At 37.0% G+C, this 19,678-nt stretch overlaps 1 protein-coding gene across 7 annotated transcripts in view; it reads right to left on the reverse strand.

Annotated features, from left to right (window-relative positions):
- LOC125054349 (NAD(+) hydrolase sarm1) overlaps window positions 1-19,678 on the reverse strand; it is a 36,831-nt gene that overhangs the window by 2,481 nt on the left and 14,672 nt on the right. For 2 of the 7 annotated variants that reach the window (XM_047656172.1, XM_047656174.1), the window contains 6 exons: window positions 14,789-14,845; window positions 7,663-7,818; window positions 3,265-3,425; window positions 2,618-3,062; window positions 1,589-1,828; window positions 33-1,351 (listed from right to left, as the gene is read on the reverse strand). In XM_047656172.1, the coding sequence (XP_047512128.1) occupies window positions 33-1,351; window positions 1,589-1,828; window positions 2,618-3,062; window positions 3,265-3,425; window positions 7,663-7,818; window positions 14,789-14,845 (2,378 nt within the window). Of the gene's footprint in view, window positions 1-32; window positions 1,352-1,588; window positions 1,829-2,617; window positions 3,063-3,264; window positions 3,426-7,662; window positions 7,819-11,528; window positions 11,693-14,788; window positions 14,846-17,489; window positions 17,946-19,678 lie in introns of those variants that run through there. The other 5 variants (XM_047656173.1, XM_047656175.1, XM_047656176.1 and 2 more) reach the window with 4 other exon arrangements.

Below are 19,678 nucleotides of genomic sequence, written 5' to 3' on the forward strand. Positions count from 1 at the left end.
AAAGGCGACTCATTCAAACGAAGATCGCTCACCTCTTCCTCTTGATTCCGTTGTGTAAGCCGATGTCCTCTTTGAGGTTCTCCTCCGTGATCTGCAGCAGAAGGTCTCCGTCCACCCGGCTTTCGTAGAAGTTGGTCGCGTACTCCGAGAAGCCGATCTGCTTGACCCATTCGCGGACGTCCTCGATGGACCACAGGGGCACCTGCTGCGACAGCTTGTGCGGCACCTCTTCGCCTATCAGCCTGAGAGCTTGGGCGGCGTACTTCGAGGCCACGGCGTTGGGGCAGCTCGCGACTTTCTTGAGAGACTCGATCGCGCCGATCTCCTTGAAGATCTCGGTGTTGCCCTGCTGCTTCTTGATGCCGGCCTCCATGCAGAAGTGGAAAGCGGCCAGGTTCCGGGCCTCCTCCCTCTTGGAGCTGAGCACCGGGACGAGTCTCTGCAGCCAGTTCTTGCTCTGGCCGTGGGCGTGGGCGAGGTTCGAGCGAGCGAATTCGGACGGATTGTGCGAGGTCACGAAAGGTTCCACCAGGTCCAAGGTGCCGGACTTCAGGACGGCCGCTTCGATCTCCTTGTTGGCGACCAGCACGGCGATCGCCAGGCACGCGTAGTACTTGATGTTGTCGTCGTGGTGAAACGCCAGAGGGAACAGCCACATCGGGACCTTCCTCTTGATCATGGCCTCCTGGTTGTCGGCCCCGCCGTACAGGGACAGGTTGGCCAGGGCCGTGGCGCAATGCCGCAGGGTCTCGATGTCGTTCTTCCGGCACTCGAAGAGCACGGCGTCGAGGCCTCCCAGCTTGATGACGTCGCCGCAGGTGCCCTCGCTGTGCTTGAACAGGTGCTCCAGAATGCCGGTGCCTATGCGGGAGTGGTCCGCGTTGGCCTGCTTGGTGCACGCGCAGGCGACGTTGACTACCTTCTCGAGCCCGTTTTCGACGACGTGGGCTCTGTTCTCCGTGGTCAGGCACTGCTCGAGTAGTTTCGCGGAGGAAAACTGCAGGTCGGGGTTGTCGGACTCGAGACAGTTCTCCATGAGAATGTCGAGGCCGCCGGACGTCCGGAGCGCGTTGCACAGGGTGTAGCCCAATTCGTGTCCGTAGGTGGGGACGGCCCACGCCCTTCGGAGCATTTCGTTCAATTTGTTGAAATGCACTCCGGCGCTCTTCATGTCCATCTGGTTGTTCTTGATGGCCGCGATGAAGGCGTTCATCCGATGCGAGTACTTCTGGATGGCCGAGTTGACGTCTTTCTCGTTCGAGTTCGCGTTCAGTTTGTCTAGATCCTCGAACGTCAAGTCGGTGAGGTCTTCGTCGCCCGGTTTTATCGTCCCGTTCAACAGTTGACTCATCTGCGAAGCGAACGAGAGAAGTTAACGTCGCACCTACGTCACGAGCGATACATTTACGCTCCGGTAGAATTAATTCTTGTTTACTCGAGAAACTATAACATTTGACTAGTTCACGATTATTTGTACGGCTGAGATTTAATTACCTCAGTTGTTAAAAGGTAGAGGAATTTTGTTGGATAAAAAGACAAAACTATATCTAAAGACACATTAAACTCTAAGTTACCGCCAGGAATTTACCTGTGAGGATAGGAGCATGGATTTCGTTGTGAGGTTTTTACTTAAGATTGTCATGTTTGAATGCGAAGAGCTCTCTTTATGGCTAAACATGCCGCTGGAAGTGACGGTCTGCCTCGCCTGCGACGAAGCCGTGGCCTTCTTCTCCGCGCTGAAGGCTTCAGTGTGTAACCTAGAACTCGTCGCGGACATGTTGTTCGCCTCTTGAGCCGTCACTTCTCCGGCTTGCAAAGATCGCTTTTCCTGAAATAGTGTACACCGTTTATGAGTCCGTGAATTATGATTGCCACACTTTCCTATAATGTTTAAATTGTCCGCGGCGCGAAGTCGTTTGGAAGTAGGCCAATCGCGTGATACCGGTGATAATATCAAAGTTTGTATACCGTCACCGTATGTACATAAATGAGTTTACCGAAGGATCCGTCGTCCTCGGAGCGAAGCGCGCGAGGACTCCGCGCCGCACGGGCCACGGGGCCGAGCCGCCCGCGGACATTCCGTGTCTAAATTTAAGCGGCCTATTCGCGGACGCGCATGCGCAATCGTCGACTTCCGCGTGTGCGCGCAACGGTCAAACGTTGACTGAGAAGCGAAGTCGCCGATAAGCGGATAAATGATCTCACCGCACTCGGCGATCCTCCGCGACGTAACATCCTCGCCGACCAGGCCGCCAATCGCGAGGCCATGGCTTGTTTATATTGTCGGCCGAGAAATGCTAGAACATGTTAGGCCAGTGTTTACGACGCGAAGCTCCTGCTTCTACTGAATAACGTGAGCTCCCGCCTTGCGTCTGCGGGCTATCGATCTAGGCCTCGGGGTCGCGTCCTTCGGCGCGCCTTAACGACTCCGGCATTCGGACTACCCTTCGCAAAAGTTTTAAATGACGAAACGTAGGAGAAAAACGTAAATAAATATGAACGCGTTGCGGTAAAAAGTAGATTATATTTTATAATACTATAATCGATTACAACATTGTTTAAGACACAGTTATTGATAAATACATACACGTGATAATAAAATGGAGAGTTTACTAACCTGGAGATAAGCGGCGTTCTGCTCCGCCGTTAACCCTTCCGCCTGCAACAGTCTGTGTGAGGCGCCAGTCGCACTGTGTTCTGCGTACTGCATGTCCCCATGCTGCAGCCGCCTCATCCGCGAGCTGTTCGCCGCCGATTTTGATGCACTGAATCCGTCGGTAATCACTCTCGTCGAAGACGCCGAGCTGGACCGAGCCGCGCTGTACTTCAATTCGTTCGCTGCACTCGATCCTAAGGACGCTATCGTAGCAGACGCGGGAGCCAACAAACATGGCTTATCGGGAGGCGGGGTGTCCGACTCGGGAAAGGTCACTAGAGGACCGTCCCCCGCGAGGTCCGTCATGTCACCCATGTCACCGATATCCCCCATCTCCCGGATATCTGGGATGTGTCTCTCTTTTATATCGTCCTGGTCGACAATATTCTCCATTGAACTTCTCAATCTGTAACACGAAAGCTGAATTCTTTTACGAGAAAATACACGTCTATTGTATATCGATGCGAAACTACGAACTAGTCCCGAGGAAATGATACGTTACGAAATTGGCGAGTGGCCAATAGTAGCTCAGGTGGGATAGTTATCTTTTGCGACCATTAACAAAACGAAGTTCGGCCTTTTCGGAATACGTCTTATAATAAAAGTACCTTTGTCCAAAATTTAAAGCTGCCGTGTTGCTCAGGGTCTTCATTTCTGATATGGAGCTCTTTAGTTCGGATAAGTCGGATTTGATGGAGCTGGCCCTTTGAGATGAACTTTGAACGCGCTGGCTCGAGGCCGCGCTGCTCGATGTAGAACTAGACACCATCTGGCAGATGAAAATTATTGGTATCTTATTTGTGCGACATGCACACTTTATTTATAAGTATAGTATATCACAATATTAGCAGTCACCATGAACACATAAAGCAGTAGAGACCGGGGAGTAACACAGTATACACTTCGTACACAGTCATGATCTAGACAAGCACTGATTTCAGTGCCAATGCTTCGGTTTGCACAGCGTCACGCGTGTTGGCGTAGGGATAAACACCTATAGGTGCTTATGTCAATACATTGGTAAAAATAAACATGTTTATAAATAGCGATACCGATAACGATGCCTACGTATATCTAATATACGAGTGATCAAATATAATTAATTAAAAAAATATTGAAAAGTTGATATTTCATGACCTAAGCTATAATCAAGTTCTCGTCATTTTGTTACAATTAAGAAAAGGTTTAAATGGTTCCGGTTTTATTAATAATGTTGCCAGAATCGAATGTGCTTGTGAAAACAAAATAATAACTGGAAACTACTGACTCAGATGGCGTAGGAGGATGCATCGAGGCTTAACCTTTGCTGTCTATCGAAAGACTTTAACGGTTTTTGGACTTACGTGATTCATAATTGAGGTTTACATTTCTTTGTATTATGTTTAGGTTTTTGGGACATGTGAATCACGTATCCAACAATTATACGATTTAAAATTCAAACTTCCAATACACTTTATTATTTGAACTTGCTTTTGAAACTTTATGATAGAATATTACAATAAATTTGTATAATTTAATAGACACAAGACTAAAGTGCTGTGCAAATCACTAAAAACTTCATGTGTAAAATATCGCCTGTAGGTTCTTCAGGAATTAATCCTTTCTGTATAGCTAGTTATTGTGTAATGGTTATAATTTGTTTTAAAATTAATTAATATTTGTATAATTTATTAGAACATAGATTTCAATAAAATCTACGACATATAAAACAATTATAGTACATCATATTGTATATACATATACTCGTATATTATATAGTGTTGCATTTGGATGTATGCCAACTAGTATGCTTTGTATTGCAGTTGGCTGAATGTTGTAAATGTGATTAGGTATATGTGAATGGTAGAGTTTTTCAACATACAAATATATATATATATATATATATCTATAACTTTCACACAAACTACCTTAATAATGCTTTGTGTACACATGAATTATCTAATTTTAACTAAACAAAACGTTATTTTTGATGGATTTTTATTATTTTCTATTTAATGTACCTAATTGAGAAAGTAGATAAATTCATCGTTTTAATTCATTATTTTAATTAGCTGATAGGACTTTGTTTAATTATTATTTTGATAATCAATAAGACATTTCAGTTATTCACCAACATCTACATCAAATTTGATTCATTTTCAGTTCGAGTAAAATAAATAAATCAGTGGCACTTCAACCTTTATAGGTCTGGCCCTCAAATTTCTGAATCTGTTTCATGATAATTTGTCAATCTAATAAACAAGAAGGTGATCAGCCTTCTGTGCCTGACACACGTCTTCGACTTTTTGGGTTTAAGGGAAGCCGGTTTCCACACATTTTTTCAATGCGCACATAGAAAGTATTTCCATTGGGCACAGCCGGGGATCGAACTTACGACTTCAGGGATGAGAGTCAGTCAGTCAGTCAGAGCCACTAGGCCAACACTGCTACAGTTCGAGTAAAGGCACGTTTTGTAAAAATGATAATCGCTTTGACGAAAATGGAATTAAAACTGAGTTCAAAATGTATTTTTAATTTATAAGATGTAGTTTTTCGTTACTGAATATTTATTTTTCCCTCAACTCGCGTTTGCCGTTTTCAAAATAAACATATTTTATGTACGGACCGAGGCCGCCACCAAAATAACTTCCAGTAAACTATATTTAATACTATTTCCTAACATGTCGCCACCTCGAATACAACATACAACATTCCCGTACATTTAAGGTACCTAAGGTATTAAAACTTAACTACTGAAAGGCGAAAACATAATTATTAGAAACTTGGACTAGGTATATCTTTGTTCGTGACTCTAAAGTTTACACGGGATAGGTTTTGGATGAAGTCAAACTGGTTATGATAACAAGAACTGCAGAAATGCAATAAATAAGAAATCCTATATACTGCAAATATTATAAAGAGGAAATATGTGTAATTTTGTATGTTACACCTTTATTCCCAACTATCTGTCCCCGCGAACTTCGTTCCGTCTTAATAGGATTATTTTTACTTAGCCAACCTTTTTAGTAGCTACCTACCATCATATGCAATTACATACATTGCAATGCCACCCCATAGACTGTTCGCGTTTCCAGAATAAAAATAAGTACTGAATAAAACTATATTTTTCTATTTATTAAATAAATTTTCAAATTTTTCTCTCTATACAAATTTCCCCAAAGTCCTAGTAATAAGTATAAAATATATAAATCATTTTTATAGATACACTAGCAGACCGGCCAAGCGTTGCTGTGGCTAAGGTTTTTGTTATATTGCATAGTAGTTAACTATTCAAGGGAAACGGTAGGAGAACACCAGTCATGGGGACCACCATGCTTTTTTGGTGGTTATGCCATTAAATTGTAGCTTATGTGAAACGTTGGTACTTTCAAGTTTCAACACAGCGCCATCTGTTAGAATTGTGACTATCAAATATAAACAAATAATTTGCAATAAAATAATATTGCGGATATAAATTGAGATGTAAGCTATCCTATCTTTTAAGTTAGATCAAACCGCACACGGTGTGCAAATTTGATTGATATTGGTTCGGAAGTTAGTAGTCCATAGCGGACAAACAACGTGACGTGTAATTTATATATAATAAGAAAATGTATATTAAATATACTAGTATTAAATTTATTTTCCTATAGTGCAGTACTGGTGCAAGAGGGCGGAGCTCTAGTAAAAATATGGATATGTCTCGAAACGTGTTAACGCCCACGCGAAAATTCATTGATTATTCAAATAATTATTGAATACGACGCAAAAGTTTAAGATTAACTAGTTTGCGGTGTTTATTTTCGAGATAAGAACCGGTATCGGTATCAGAAGTCGTTTTAACACCTTTTAGAAAATAGTTGCCCTTTATCTATTATTGAATAATTAAATTAGTCTCTATAATTTATTTTATACTATTTTTTTATTGTAATAGGAGGCAAACGGGCAGGGCGGGCAGGAATGCCGCTGGATGGAAGGCCGCCAATGGCGACTCACATTAGCAAATGGCTCGCAAGTGCGTTGCCGGCGTTTTAAGAATTGCTACGCTTTTCTTGAAGGACCCTAAGTAGCATTGGTTCGTAAATCCTTTTCAATCCCTGAAATCCTCTTATCATAAAAATTAATTTGGCAATTTTGGAAATTCTATCTCACAGCTCATCCTTTTTAGGCAAGTCTACTACGATTTCCACCAAGCTATGGGTAATCCATAACCTTAGCTCCCCGATATCCCATATGATTAACTACCTCTGTAACGTTTTTCAAAAGTCTTTTTCATAAACACCTCTTAACTATATATATCCTTACCATCTATTCAATCCTGACTGTAGTAATTGTAATTATGTATATATTTTTTTGTATTTTGGAACCTGGCATTGTGAAAAAAATTATATTATCTAATTGTATATGTACTATTAATGCAACAAAGTATTAATAATGTAATTGACTTTAATTGAATCGCTAGATTTTAATGAATTTTCTTTTACGGTATTTGAAAGAAAGCTTTTGAAGTATGCGTTGTTAGTGAGTGAGTACATCGTGTTGTTATAGATAAAGAATAAATGTCTTCTTTAGACCAAAACTGAGTCCGCGATATTTAATACCTAAATTCTGAGCTATCATCATATGATGAATCTATAATATATATCTTTATTCATCTCAAACTTAAAAAAAAATCACATATAGTGTTGTTATGGATAAGCTACACTTTAGTCACATAAAACATAGATAACATATACTAATTACTCGTTACATATTATTTAATCATTTCACAATATTAGGCAAAATCCTAAGATAAAATATCGAAAAATAAAAACTCATCAAAGTACCTACGCGATAGTATGCGCTTGATGCAATTTTATTCTTTATCATAAAATATATAAATAGATTGATTATCATAGACACCTAGTATATTATAAATGAGAACAAATATTTTGTATTCCACTTCACACGTCATAGGATTTTGCATTTAGAATGCCAATTCAAAACACTTGAATAAACATACATATGTATTATCTTAGCATTCCTACCTGCTGTTTCGATGAGCTCGAGACTTGGGTATTGAGGGTCTGATTCTGTCTGGAGACCAGGCTGGTCTTTTTGAGGTTCTCCATGACCGAGGCGAGGTCCTTGGCACTGCCGTTGTGTTTCAAAGTGTTGTTGCCATCCAAACCAGATTCTGGTATCTATAACAACAGATTAGTCTAAATTAAATAAACTATAAGTTAAACAATTGAATCGCACCTCTCGCTAAATTTAATTTAGAAAAAGTAATAAGAGTTGCTAAGGAAGACAAACAAGGTGTTTTGTGAACTATACAGGTGTATAACCGGAAATTACACCCGCATTAATTATAACAAGCCGCAAACTGACAAAAAATTATTACATAAATTTTAACTTAACCCTGTTCTACGCTGAGAGCGTTAGTGAAATGATAAAAACGTTTGGTCATCGAATAAACATGGCCTATTTCGATATGATAGGTGATCGTCTTTATTAGTTTTCCGAGAAGCATTTAAAATTCAGCACAAGGACAATATGAGTGAGTTGAACAGGGTCAAAGGATCTATTAAGAACGTAACGTTATCTGCCGCTGAGTCATGGGAGAGTTCGACTTTCAATCAGATGTACACGTGCGGCCTTAAAAGCCTCACCCGCATAAGTGCGCTTTTCGCTTGTCGAGAGATTTATTCTGCTAAGGAAGCCACGCCCGCCCGTGGATTACTATACAAAGGATTTTGAATCTGAACAAACGTAAGGCGAACGATTCACGCACACGAAGTGCATATTGATGGCTTCACTGAGGTGTGGTCAAGTATTCTGTCGAATGTTTGGCTCTACAGTTTGCAATCGATCAATGCTATCGTATAAAGGGCCCTCAATCAATTTCTTCCATCGTTAAAAGACAGAATTGCGCCATTCTGAATGAAGGTTTATGACGTGATTTTAAATTGAGCTGCCATTTAATCATCGTTAGTATTATGTTACAACTCGCGCAATCGTTTTGATAGTGTAATAATATGTTAATTGACATTACGAGGAATCCGTTGGAGACGTATGACGAGTCGTGACGTCCGAGTTGATGTCATGAGCACGCGTGCGAGGCAGCGTGGCCTCTTATCTTAGTTTACAATAGATATTTACACCGAATTGCTTCGAATTATTTAACATATGCAGAGCTGTTTATTGATTATCTCTATATAATATATGTATATATAAAGTTCTCGTGTCACAATGTTCGTTCCCATACTCCTCCGAAACGTCTCGACCGATTCTTAAGATTTTTTATGCATATTCAGTAAGTCTGAGAATCGGCAGCTATCTATTTTTAAAACCCATAAGTAATAAGGAGTGTCCACCACATAAAAAAAATATTTTAAGACAAAAAAGTTTGTTTTTATTTTTGTATGATGTATCATACATACAACCCTTAATTTTCACCACCCTACAATCAACTCCTATTTTTTTATTATTCATAGTTATTTTTGAACTAAAAAAATATTTCCTACAAATAAAATACATGGCAAATATGTAATATATAATATAATACATGGGAAAACAACGTTTGCCGGGTCAGCTAGTATTATATAATTATTGCGCTTACACCTTTTAACCAAGAATGGTAATAGTATAACAATATTCTTCGATTTCTTAAAATTGTGATTTTGAACTACAAGGAACCATTCCTATTCATGCAGTGATTTCATTGATAACTCAATCAGAGATAAACGATGACTAACACCGATAGAAAGATACGATCCGGTAACATAACAGGTCAATAAAGCGTGACTCATGATTCTCAGAAATCTCGTCACAGTTCCAGAGATGTTATGCAATTTTTTGTACTACAACTTTACGTCATAGAACCGAGTCAGACGATGACGATTCCTTTCACGTATGTTTCGTTAAACGTTGCCGTATACTAGCAATAATATCTAATATCTCTCCTCTAAATCATTTAACAGGTAAAGATCCGCAGGAATGTCAAGAACGCCTACAAGGGTCAAACACTTATGGTGCGTAATAATAAAATGTATTAAAAAAAAACTAGTTCAAGTCAACCTATCGAAAATTATGTGTTTTTCATCGCTTTGCATTGGAATTACAATATTATTAAAATAATATAGTTAGCTGGGTTTTCCCCATGATTGTGACAGAACCTCAATGCATACTAAGCGATTGTTATAACTTCCCGTCGAAACCAGATTACAACAATTATTTAATAATACACATTCCAGCAAACACTTGAAACTTATGGGATACATAGAAGTAGGTGCTTCAATAAGCCCGATAGTCAATGATAGAACTATTTACTTTGCCATTATATTTATAATCGAGGAAGTGCCAGTTGCGAGATCCATGCAAAGAGAATAATTAATAAACCAATATCGGTGATAGGCAAATCAGGCCGTACGCATTCCGCGCATGAGCTTAGCGAATTGTCATGCTCAATTTCAACCTTATGGTAAAGTTTCATGAACACTTTTGCTAAAGTTGCCAAGAACAATTGTTGGTAAGCATTAGATTCACCCGTCGCACGTCAGGAGATGCATTATTGTGAAGGTCAGTTATGCATTCACAATAGTGCATGCGCGATAAACGAGATAGTATTATATAACGTCTTCAACAATTTTCTATGTACATTTTATTTTTATTATATCACTGGACAATAAGGAAAAGTTTATTACGAATGTATGTCAAATAAATTAAATTAGGAGGAAAAATCACGAAACTAGAGCAGGTAAATATAGGAATTTAAAGTGAAAAAAATGATTACTATTTATTTGAATGTTCAATATGCATATTTTATCGCAATCCGTTCCACTCGCAATTTATGAACACTTCGTTCAAGATAATAACTGTGTAGGTACTGAGAGAGGAAAATTTGCTCGGTGTATATTAAATAGGATACAATCAGTGGCGTAGCTACCAAGGGGCTAGGCGGGGCAGTGCCCCGGGGCCCTCAAGCTCAGGGGGCCCTCGAATCCTCACCAGAAATCTCGATCATTCTGCACTTTTGGAAATTTCTCCCATTTTCAAAATAAATATGACCCCACTTTAATCAAGACATTAATTTGAGAGAAATTCAAAAGTTATAGTTATAGCCTAGGGAATTCCCCTAAATTCTTTCTGTAGGTTGGCAGTGTTGTCAATTTGACGGATAGTGATATGTGCATTTTATTATTCATCGATGTGCGTTTTATTGTGAATTTGAGTTAAGATTTTTTTTTGAGAACGGTTAAAAAATTCATGCTGTATCTATGTATTAATAGTAAGTAAGCTAATGTCAATAAACTTTTTTGTACTGGTCAATACAGTGGTTAAATTTTATTTAATTTTACCACTCATATTGATGTCCGTTAAAGTCAATAGATCGTGTCAAATCTAAGGATTTCGGCTACAGCTCATTGTATAACGCGAATTAGATAGCAATTGAAAACAAAACCGCATCAAGCCTGGATTTAAACGAAGTCATTGATACTTTTGCGAAAATTAAAGCTAGGAAAAATTTGTAAATATAATTGTTATTTAGTCAGTTGGTAGGCCCGACCTTTATATAATAAACCCTTGAATCTTCTGTATTTCATTTTATTCGCCAAACCTACACCAAGTATTAATTGTAATTTATGTTGTTTCAGTTTAATATTTTCATTACCTGCCCTGCACAAAAAAGAGCTTAAGTAGCTTAGCATTTTTAAAGTATTTGTAAATTTCATATTTTGATCAGTTTACACAGCAATGGGGCCCAATTTTTTAATTTGCCCCAGGGCCCTTGGTCACCTAGCTACGCCACTGGATACAATTTAATAATGCTAAAACTAAATATGCTAATAATAATTTGTGTTGATCACACAATGGTTTCAAACTATTCTAACCAAAGCGAGCCTAACTTTACCTCGCGTTCTGCCGGAATTTATTGCGGGAGCAATCCGAATAAAACGTCCATTGAGTGCATAGTCACAATACTTCTTTTATAAATAGTGGGAACGTATCAATTAGGTATCGTGTTCAGCCAGTAACTAATAACAATCGACACGTGCCCATCTCGCGGCGAATGCGGCGTGACTGGTTAGCTTGGCCGCGGAGTGCCGGCCGGCTGATCGCAAACTTTACCCAACAACCACAATGGGTAATTAGAATGGCGAGTGGAGCGGGTTGCGGGGCGAAGAGGCCCATACTCTACCCACCCACAAACCTTCGCATCCGCTTTTTAGAGTAATCCGGTGATAACAGATAAATTTATGAGCACCCCCCCCTCAGAAACTCAAAGTTCAACCATAACTTTTGTTTAGTTCATACAAGACAGTCATGATAGTTTGAGAGAAATCGTATTCATTATCAAGAATGTCACAGACATATACATACATATAATAGAAGCCAGTTACGTGCTACTAAATGTAAATCGAAGATGTAAAAGGTTTTATTATAACTGGCTTATATACTAATAGGACGTGGGAGAAATAAAAAGATTTGCACAGAAATAATATTTCACGACAATTCTGTCGTACAGATAAGTCAATGACCTTTCAATGTCAGCAAGAGACTGAAGCGATGCCGGATTATTGCCATTATCAGTTAATGTATGGTTGCCATTTATGCGAATTTTAGTTCTGATTTAAACGATCGTTTTGTTATCTTAGTTCTCAAATACGTGATTAGAAGAGATTGGCGAAAAAGTTCCATAATATTAATAGGAACGATTCTACTAACATTAATTTATATGCATATATAAGATAACTAATGCAATAAGAATGTTTAATTTATGGTATTTTTATGGTTGCTTTATAAGTAGAACAAATCACAAGAAACTTAATCTGAGTCACGATGCATACAGTTTTACTCATTTCACTATGACTAAACTGTTTCATTCATAATAATCCAATGTTTACAGGCGAATTTATAACTTAAATATATTATTATTGATAGATAAGACATCGAATAGAGATAATTGTTTCCGTTGCCGCTGCTCTGATTAGGAACTTTGATCAAATATTTATCATAGAAAATATACGGAAGGAAGAATTAGTATATCTGTATTACTGTTTGATTACCAATCGAGAGGATTAAATTATTCTTGGTGAATTTGTTAAAGTCTTTTTTGCGAGAGAATATCTTAATGATAGAAACGAATTTATTGTCTTTGGTTTGTTGACCGAGATCTACTTAACCGAATGCAAATTAGCAGTGTTTATAGATTAATGTTTTTATTTCAGTTTTTCGGCAATATCAAATAGTCTAATATTTATTAGCGATGCGTATAACGACATTTCTATCCAAATACTTTTAGAATGAGTTTTGTGTGAGTCATAAGTCATTCACGTGCCGGCTTATCGAAGTAAGGCATAGGCTATACCTTCGGAGCGTGCGCTGGCGCAGGCTTCATAGCAATGACTCAGCCCACACATCCTGTTCCACCTTTGTAGCACTTTCACAATTTTCATTTGTAGTCTACGCTGCACTTTGTTCTTTTTATTCTAAGAATCGATATGATTCTGAATCGATTATGATTTTATAGGAAAACGTAAATACTCTATTTAATTAGATCAGGAATTTAACACTTTATTAAACAGTTGTTAAAGTATGTGTCGTAATATTATAGATAAAAGGTTTTGATTGCGGTTTTTCCATTTATTGCATTGCTGTATTATATAATGTTACAGCTGAAATTCTAATAAATTATTAAAGAATACACAGTTTCAACGATGGTTTCACTTAATTAACTCAAGTATCTCAACAAATCAATTTTGATTCGTAATTTTTTGATTACTCATCATCATATCATCTTTAGGGAAGTAAAATTTGATTTACTGTTACAAAGATACATTATACATATCAATTAGAAATCAATTAGATATTTATATCATAGCGTATCTTTGAAGACCGGTCTAAAAACACAGATAGAGTAATTAAAAACAAGTTCTCTCATCCTTCCTTCTAATTGGAAATAAAAACCACTTTTAAGGCAATAGACTTTAGTAAACAAGAATATGAATAATAAAATGAGCAAACAACGTCTGCGGAAGATGGGAATTAGGTTTGATTAACTTCCGGAAGTTTGTTACTTTTATTAATCACGCAGGATTATCACGATTTAAAAGCACGCTCCTTTTACTAAAGTTTGTAATGTTGATAATTTTTATTTTTATAATTTAACTACAACTAGAACAGTTTACGGTTCGCTAGTCCGTAAATAAGTATAGATGTACAATGTGTTAACTGTTTTATTAAAATATCCGAAACAGGACGAAAAATTGCTTTTCTTCTAGGTTATGATATCCTTAACTAAACAATTTTATTCAATCATTTATAAATGATAATTCTTGTTCGGAGAAAAAGTATTTCTATGACAAATACTATTTTAAATCTCAAAGTCATCCATAGATGAGACATATGAACTGATAAGCCTATCAGATAAAGCTAGTTCTTTTGTAGGAATATGTTACGACATTTCCTCAATCTTTATCTTTTAACGTCTTTGAATACAATGATCTAGAAGTTGGAGCTTTTGATAAGATAATATATCTTTTACTAATGTTCATTACAATAATTATTATATTTATAACCTAAATAGTAAAATAGTTATGTAGCTTTAATAATAATAAATCGTTTATTTGCAAAGAAAGTGGAACAATCAGTTTAATTAATTATACAAAAAATACAGAATCAGCCATATACAAACAAATAAGCATGCAAATGTCATATTATTTATCATAATGTCTTAATAATAAGAACAGTTATTGATAATTATTGTCTAAATACTCTCCCTATAAAGGCACAATTTTTAAATATATATAGTGCAATATGCAGGCACCATTAACTACATAATATGAAATCTCTAATTTATATATACAATAAACAAAAAAGAGGAAGACCGCTTAGAAGGTGATTTAGACCTTAGACCAAATTAAAGAAACAGCAGGTGGTACATGGCAGAGACGGCACAGTGCAGAGAGGAATGGTAGGATTTGGAGGAGGCCTTTGCCAAAAAAGGGCACACATACACCTAAAAGAAGATTGAAATAGAAACGTGTTAAAATGTAAAAGTATCTGAATTAAAAGGCTGTTATTATTATTATACGTACTGCAGTGCGGAGTTCTAAATAACAGTGTTTCGAAGAGATCTAAAAGCAAAACATGCTAAGCAAAGCGTCATACCCATCGTGCATTGTTTTTGGTTTTTTCTGGTGTTACGAGGGATTCCTCTGAACGCACCTGAAACGAAATTTGTACTTGAAACGCCAATCGATTTTTTTTCTTATAATTATTAATGACCCCTGTCGTTGACCGAGCCCTTCTGTAACGCTGTGGACTTGGGGGCTTAATCTGCGTACATTTAGAAGTCGTCTTTTTATTTTAATAGTCTATTCCTAAACGTATGTTATATATGAAAAAAAATAAAGCTTTAGGTGACACGCTTGAGGTGGAGTAATGCTTCACGTGGTCCCTCTCCCTCCAACATGTGCGTAGGAGGCTATGACTGGCCATGCTTTCGCAAAAACTTGGCGATGACTTTATTTCCAGTTCCTCTCACCCGCTCTACCCCTTTAATATGGGAGCTGGTAGTAACTATAGACCTTAATGCGAAAGTTTATTAGACCTTCCAATTAGAATACTTAATATGGACTTTCATAAGTGCACATAGTTTCCAATATTAACTAATTTATTTTGATTTTATTTGACAAGTTAATTAATATTTAGAACAATACGAATCTTAATTGTGTAAAAATTGTACTAACGTATAAGTTACCTATATTTAATGAATCATAGATTATAAATAAATGACTGAAGTTCATTTACCTTTCTGATGTGTGTCACATTTATTATTGGTCTTAAGTTATGTCAGATTTGTTTAGCTAAAGCCCTATCTCGAAGCTTTGGTATATTACAAACATCATCATATACCCTATTTAAAGCAGAGAGCCCCATCTTCATTTAAAGGGAAGTTAACGTCTTTATAGATCGTAAGTACATTGTTATCAGTGGGCTGAAGATAAAGTGATTTAAATCGTCAACGTCCAATAATTTGAATTCAGTGCGAGCAATTTAATTCAGCTTAAGACGACGCGTGGGCACATTGCATTGCAGCTCATAAGTGCGTTATAAAACTCGATAAGTGTCGCGTCAGTAGGCGGCCGGAAGAGTCAGGCCGACCGCCGAGTGTTAGTGGACTTCCTACTTAGACGGCTTGCTATTCGACGGAAACGCTATTTTTGGCGCCCACAGTTGCTTCCTCCGAGGAAAGTTTTCATTCATTCTCTTTTCATTTTAGAATAACCCCCTAACATCGAGCAAAGATGTCTATGTCACTAGCATTACTTTCATTTTTGAATATCTGCCTCAAATGAAATGATAAAATTCCTAATCAATTAATGTTATCAAACTAAAAAACCGATAACTTTGCGGAAGAAAGTTACGCATACTTTTAAGAAGCTCGCAACGAGCTGGATAACAAAAAAGTTTACAAAAGGCTTCGGGATACATTCCTTACTGCATTCTTTACTCCCCTTAAAGCTTCACCATGCCCATCAATATAGATTGGAATTCGAAGTATGTGTTTGTCATCCTTTATAGGGAAACCAAAACGTGATTTATGACCATTAAAGGTTCCAGAAGAGATAAACATTGCTATCGTTTTTTTTTTATTATTTTATTTATATTTTACGAGTACACATTTAGCAAATAATTTATTTTAATTAACAACGAAATTCAGTTATTAGCGTCGTATTTTGTATGCAGTTTATCAACTTCGGCAATATCAAAGAAATGTTAAACTAAACCAATTAGTACTGTTAAGGTTAAAATTCCCTTGTTAACTGCGTCCAGATGTAGCGGATATGCCCTTTAACCTGAATGTGCTGTGAAGAAATCTCGCCTTTATAGTATTTATATTTGGTCCAATCTTCGCATTTATCTTTTGCAACGTTTGTAGGTCATATTTATACAATTCACATTATGTACTGCAGTGGACCTTGTACGGACATTAAGCAAACGTGTTATAAATAGCACATGTGAATGCAAAGCAGGAAAAAGTGTACATTCCCTTGCTGGATAGCGAAACCAGGTTTCGGGTTCTCTTCGTCACTTATGATTTGTTTAAACTGTAGCTTATAGTTATGAGTAAACAGAAGCCTTCTGTCGGTGACTTTGTTGACATAACCAATATCCATAATATCTTGTTAATATTATAAACATATTGCTTTTTAGTAATATATTTTGTTAACTCTAAATCCAGACAACAAATTTAATTGGTTTGAAAGTATGTTTATAAATCCTTAACCGCAATACATGCCTTATTTTAGAATTATTATTAATTTCTGTACCTAACAAAATAACCATACCCATTGTCAAAGTTTTCAAATTATAATCGTTTTATATTAATCCATTTTTACTTGGGACTAAATTTAATATGTAGAATACAGATTAAAGCGAGAAAGCTTTGTACAATACATACGTCAGATAACTGCGGTATCAATTAGGTATTACTTATTACTTATGGCAAGGACGGCCCACACGCCTTTGTGATAATTTCATCGTATTTTATAAATTTTAATTGATGTACGCCATAAAAAGCTCGTAGATCATTATTTCAACTACGTTTGGTATCTAAGTCCTTTTTTGGTACATAGACGATAATTTAATGCTACAAAGAAAAATAACCAGTTCACATTTAATTGAAAATATCTTATATTGAATAAAAGAAAATGAAAATAAACAGGCTGGCTTTATCCTCCAGTCAATGTGACAAACACAAGGGAAACGTTTTTAAAATTTGATTGATATCATTTGATTCCAAATTACTAAGTTAAATAATATATGTGTTGATAAGTAAATGCGTCTAGTGAAAGTTGTTCCTTACCTTCTTTGGAAAGAAAATTTTCGGTTTTCCAGTGTACGTGGTATAGGAAGCCATATTTTCTACTCTCGTAACAACCATAATTTGTTTAAACAATAAATACCACGAAATTACACTTGAAAATATGGGCTTCGAGAAGTTTCGGTAGTCACGTGCCAACACGTAGAATAATAGATCCCAATTTTCAACTACACTTCGTTTGCGAGTAAAAATCACACAGATTTCCTTTTTTATCTCAATATTTATTCTTAGCCATAAAGAGTCTAGACATCTCCACGTCACTCTCGTTTTGCAGCTGTTTTGTTTCGTATATAACTTAAATAGCGTTGTTTTGACAACACTTATTTATTATAACAAAATCACTCATTCAATTTATGTCACATTTTGGGAAGACGCGATCGCATAATCCGTAACATAATACGTAACACCGCGCTTGGGGTTCGCACTCCGCTGTAAACTGAATTTTCGTATGCCTCAACTGTTGGTTTTTATCATTCAGAGGGGAGCCCCCCGCACGCTCACTGTCTCCTTCTCTCATCCATTCACAACATAAATAAAAGGCGATAGCATCATTTACGCGCTTCACCCTTCGTAATGCTTGGAGATACAGGCTTTGTGAGCGTGTATGTTATTATGACGACTTTATAATATAAACTGTGCAATAATAATATTGTACGTTTGACGTTATGATATAAGAACAAACAAATGCGCGAAGAAGAACAACCAACGGGACAACAAGTGAAAAAAGTGCCCCATACATCTACGTTGATGATAATTTTTAAGAGTATGTATTAATAATTACTACTTAATTTTTTATTAATGTAATAAGATAGGTGTTTTGTTGATTTTTTTATTTTTGATGCTTCAATCGGGCCACATGTAAAATCCGTATCCGTAACTACGGGAGTCATATAGGTAGTTCGCAATAAGAATTCTACATTTTTGACGTACGGAAATCAGACTTACGCTAAGTCTCGTTTTTGAATCTTACCCAAGTCCCAGTGGCGTAACTATACCATTTGGGTCCCGAGGCAAATCTTCTTTCGTGGCAATTCTTTTGATGGGGCCCTATTAATAAAAATCGTCCCTTCTCAGTTAAATTTTAATAAACTTCGAGATTTTCAGCCTACTCAATTACACGTTGTATAAATTATACATATTAAATATGTCCCACTAATGGCCATAGGCCTCCTCTCTTAGGCGAGGGAATGGTCTGTAGTCCCCACGCTAGCCCAATGCGTATTGGAGACTTCACATTCATCCATAGAACATGATATCTCTTGGGTCGGTGGCCCGAGGCATTTTGCCAGCCCTGCCACCCTATTATTACGCCACTGCTAAGTCCCAAAACTAATCGGTAGCTACGAACGTACTACTACCTAGTACCAACAGGTACCGAGCACAAACTGACTCGGAATAGACGGTTTATTTATTTTTAAATGAAAATAACGATACTCATATTTTTACTTAAGAGTATTATAATTTACATATCATCCTCTGATTCACCAAATTTATTACTTTTGTAACCCCAGCTAAAGCGTGCGCGTCTTAAAAAGAATATCAATTTAGGAAAAACGCTCATCAATAATTGATCGCAATAACATAAACTAATCAAATAAAATTGGCCATTGGCCTGAAGATTGAAAAACATATCTTTTCTAACATAAAGTAAAAATGTTTTAATATTTTAAAGTTAAAAGGTTTATTGAAATATGTACATATATATAGATATATACGGATAGCCGTATCTATTGCCTTTACGTCTTATTTTAAACTTTTTACATACACCATAATAAATCACCGACACCCTGCAGACAAAAGCACACAAAAGTGACACATTCGCGGCGTCGGCGGCTTTTGAAACATGAACCACTGCGAGGCAATTCTACCCTGGCGCCTCGACATGATGACTAAAATTCACGCTATTTTCGGAAACTTTGAGTCAAATATATATCTTATTAGAATACAGCTAGATCTTTTATATGTTTTTCATTTAGCACCATCCAGTGCCACAATGCACATGGAGATTTAGATTTTGGAAACATATAAGTAATTTCATTATAAAAATCCAGAAATACAAGTAAAATCACTAAATCAACTATTAATCCACTAAATATTTCTTTGAAGAATTTGAAATAATTAAAACTGCTTTTTTTAAGTCGGTTAAAAAGGCTTTTAATAAAAGAATTGAG

Source organism: Pieris napi, chromosome 12 (assembly GCF_905475465.1).
Source record: "Pieris napi chromosome 12, ilPieNapi1.2, whole genome shotgun sequence".
Taxonomy (NCBI): Eukaryota; Metazoa; Arthropoda; class Insecta; order Lepidoptera; family Pieridae; genus Pieris; species Pieris napi.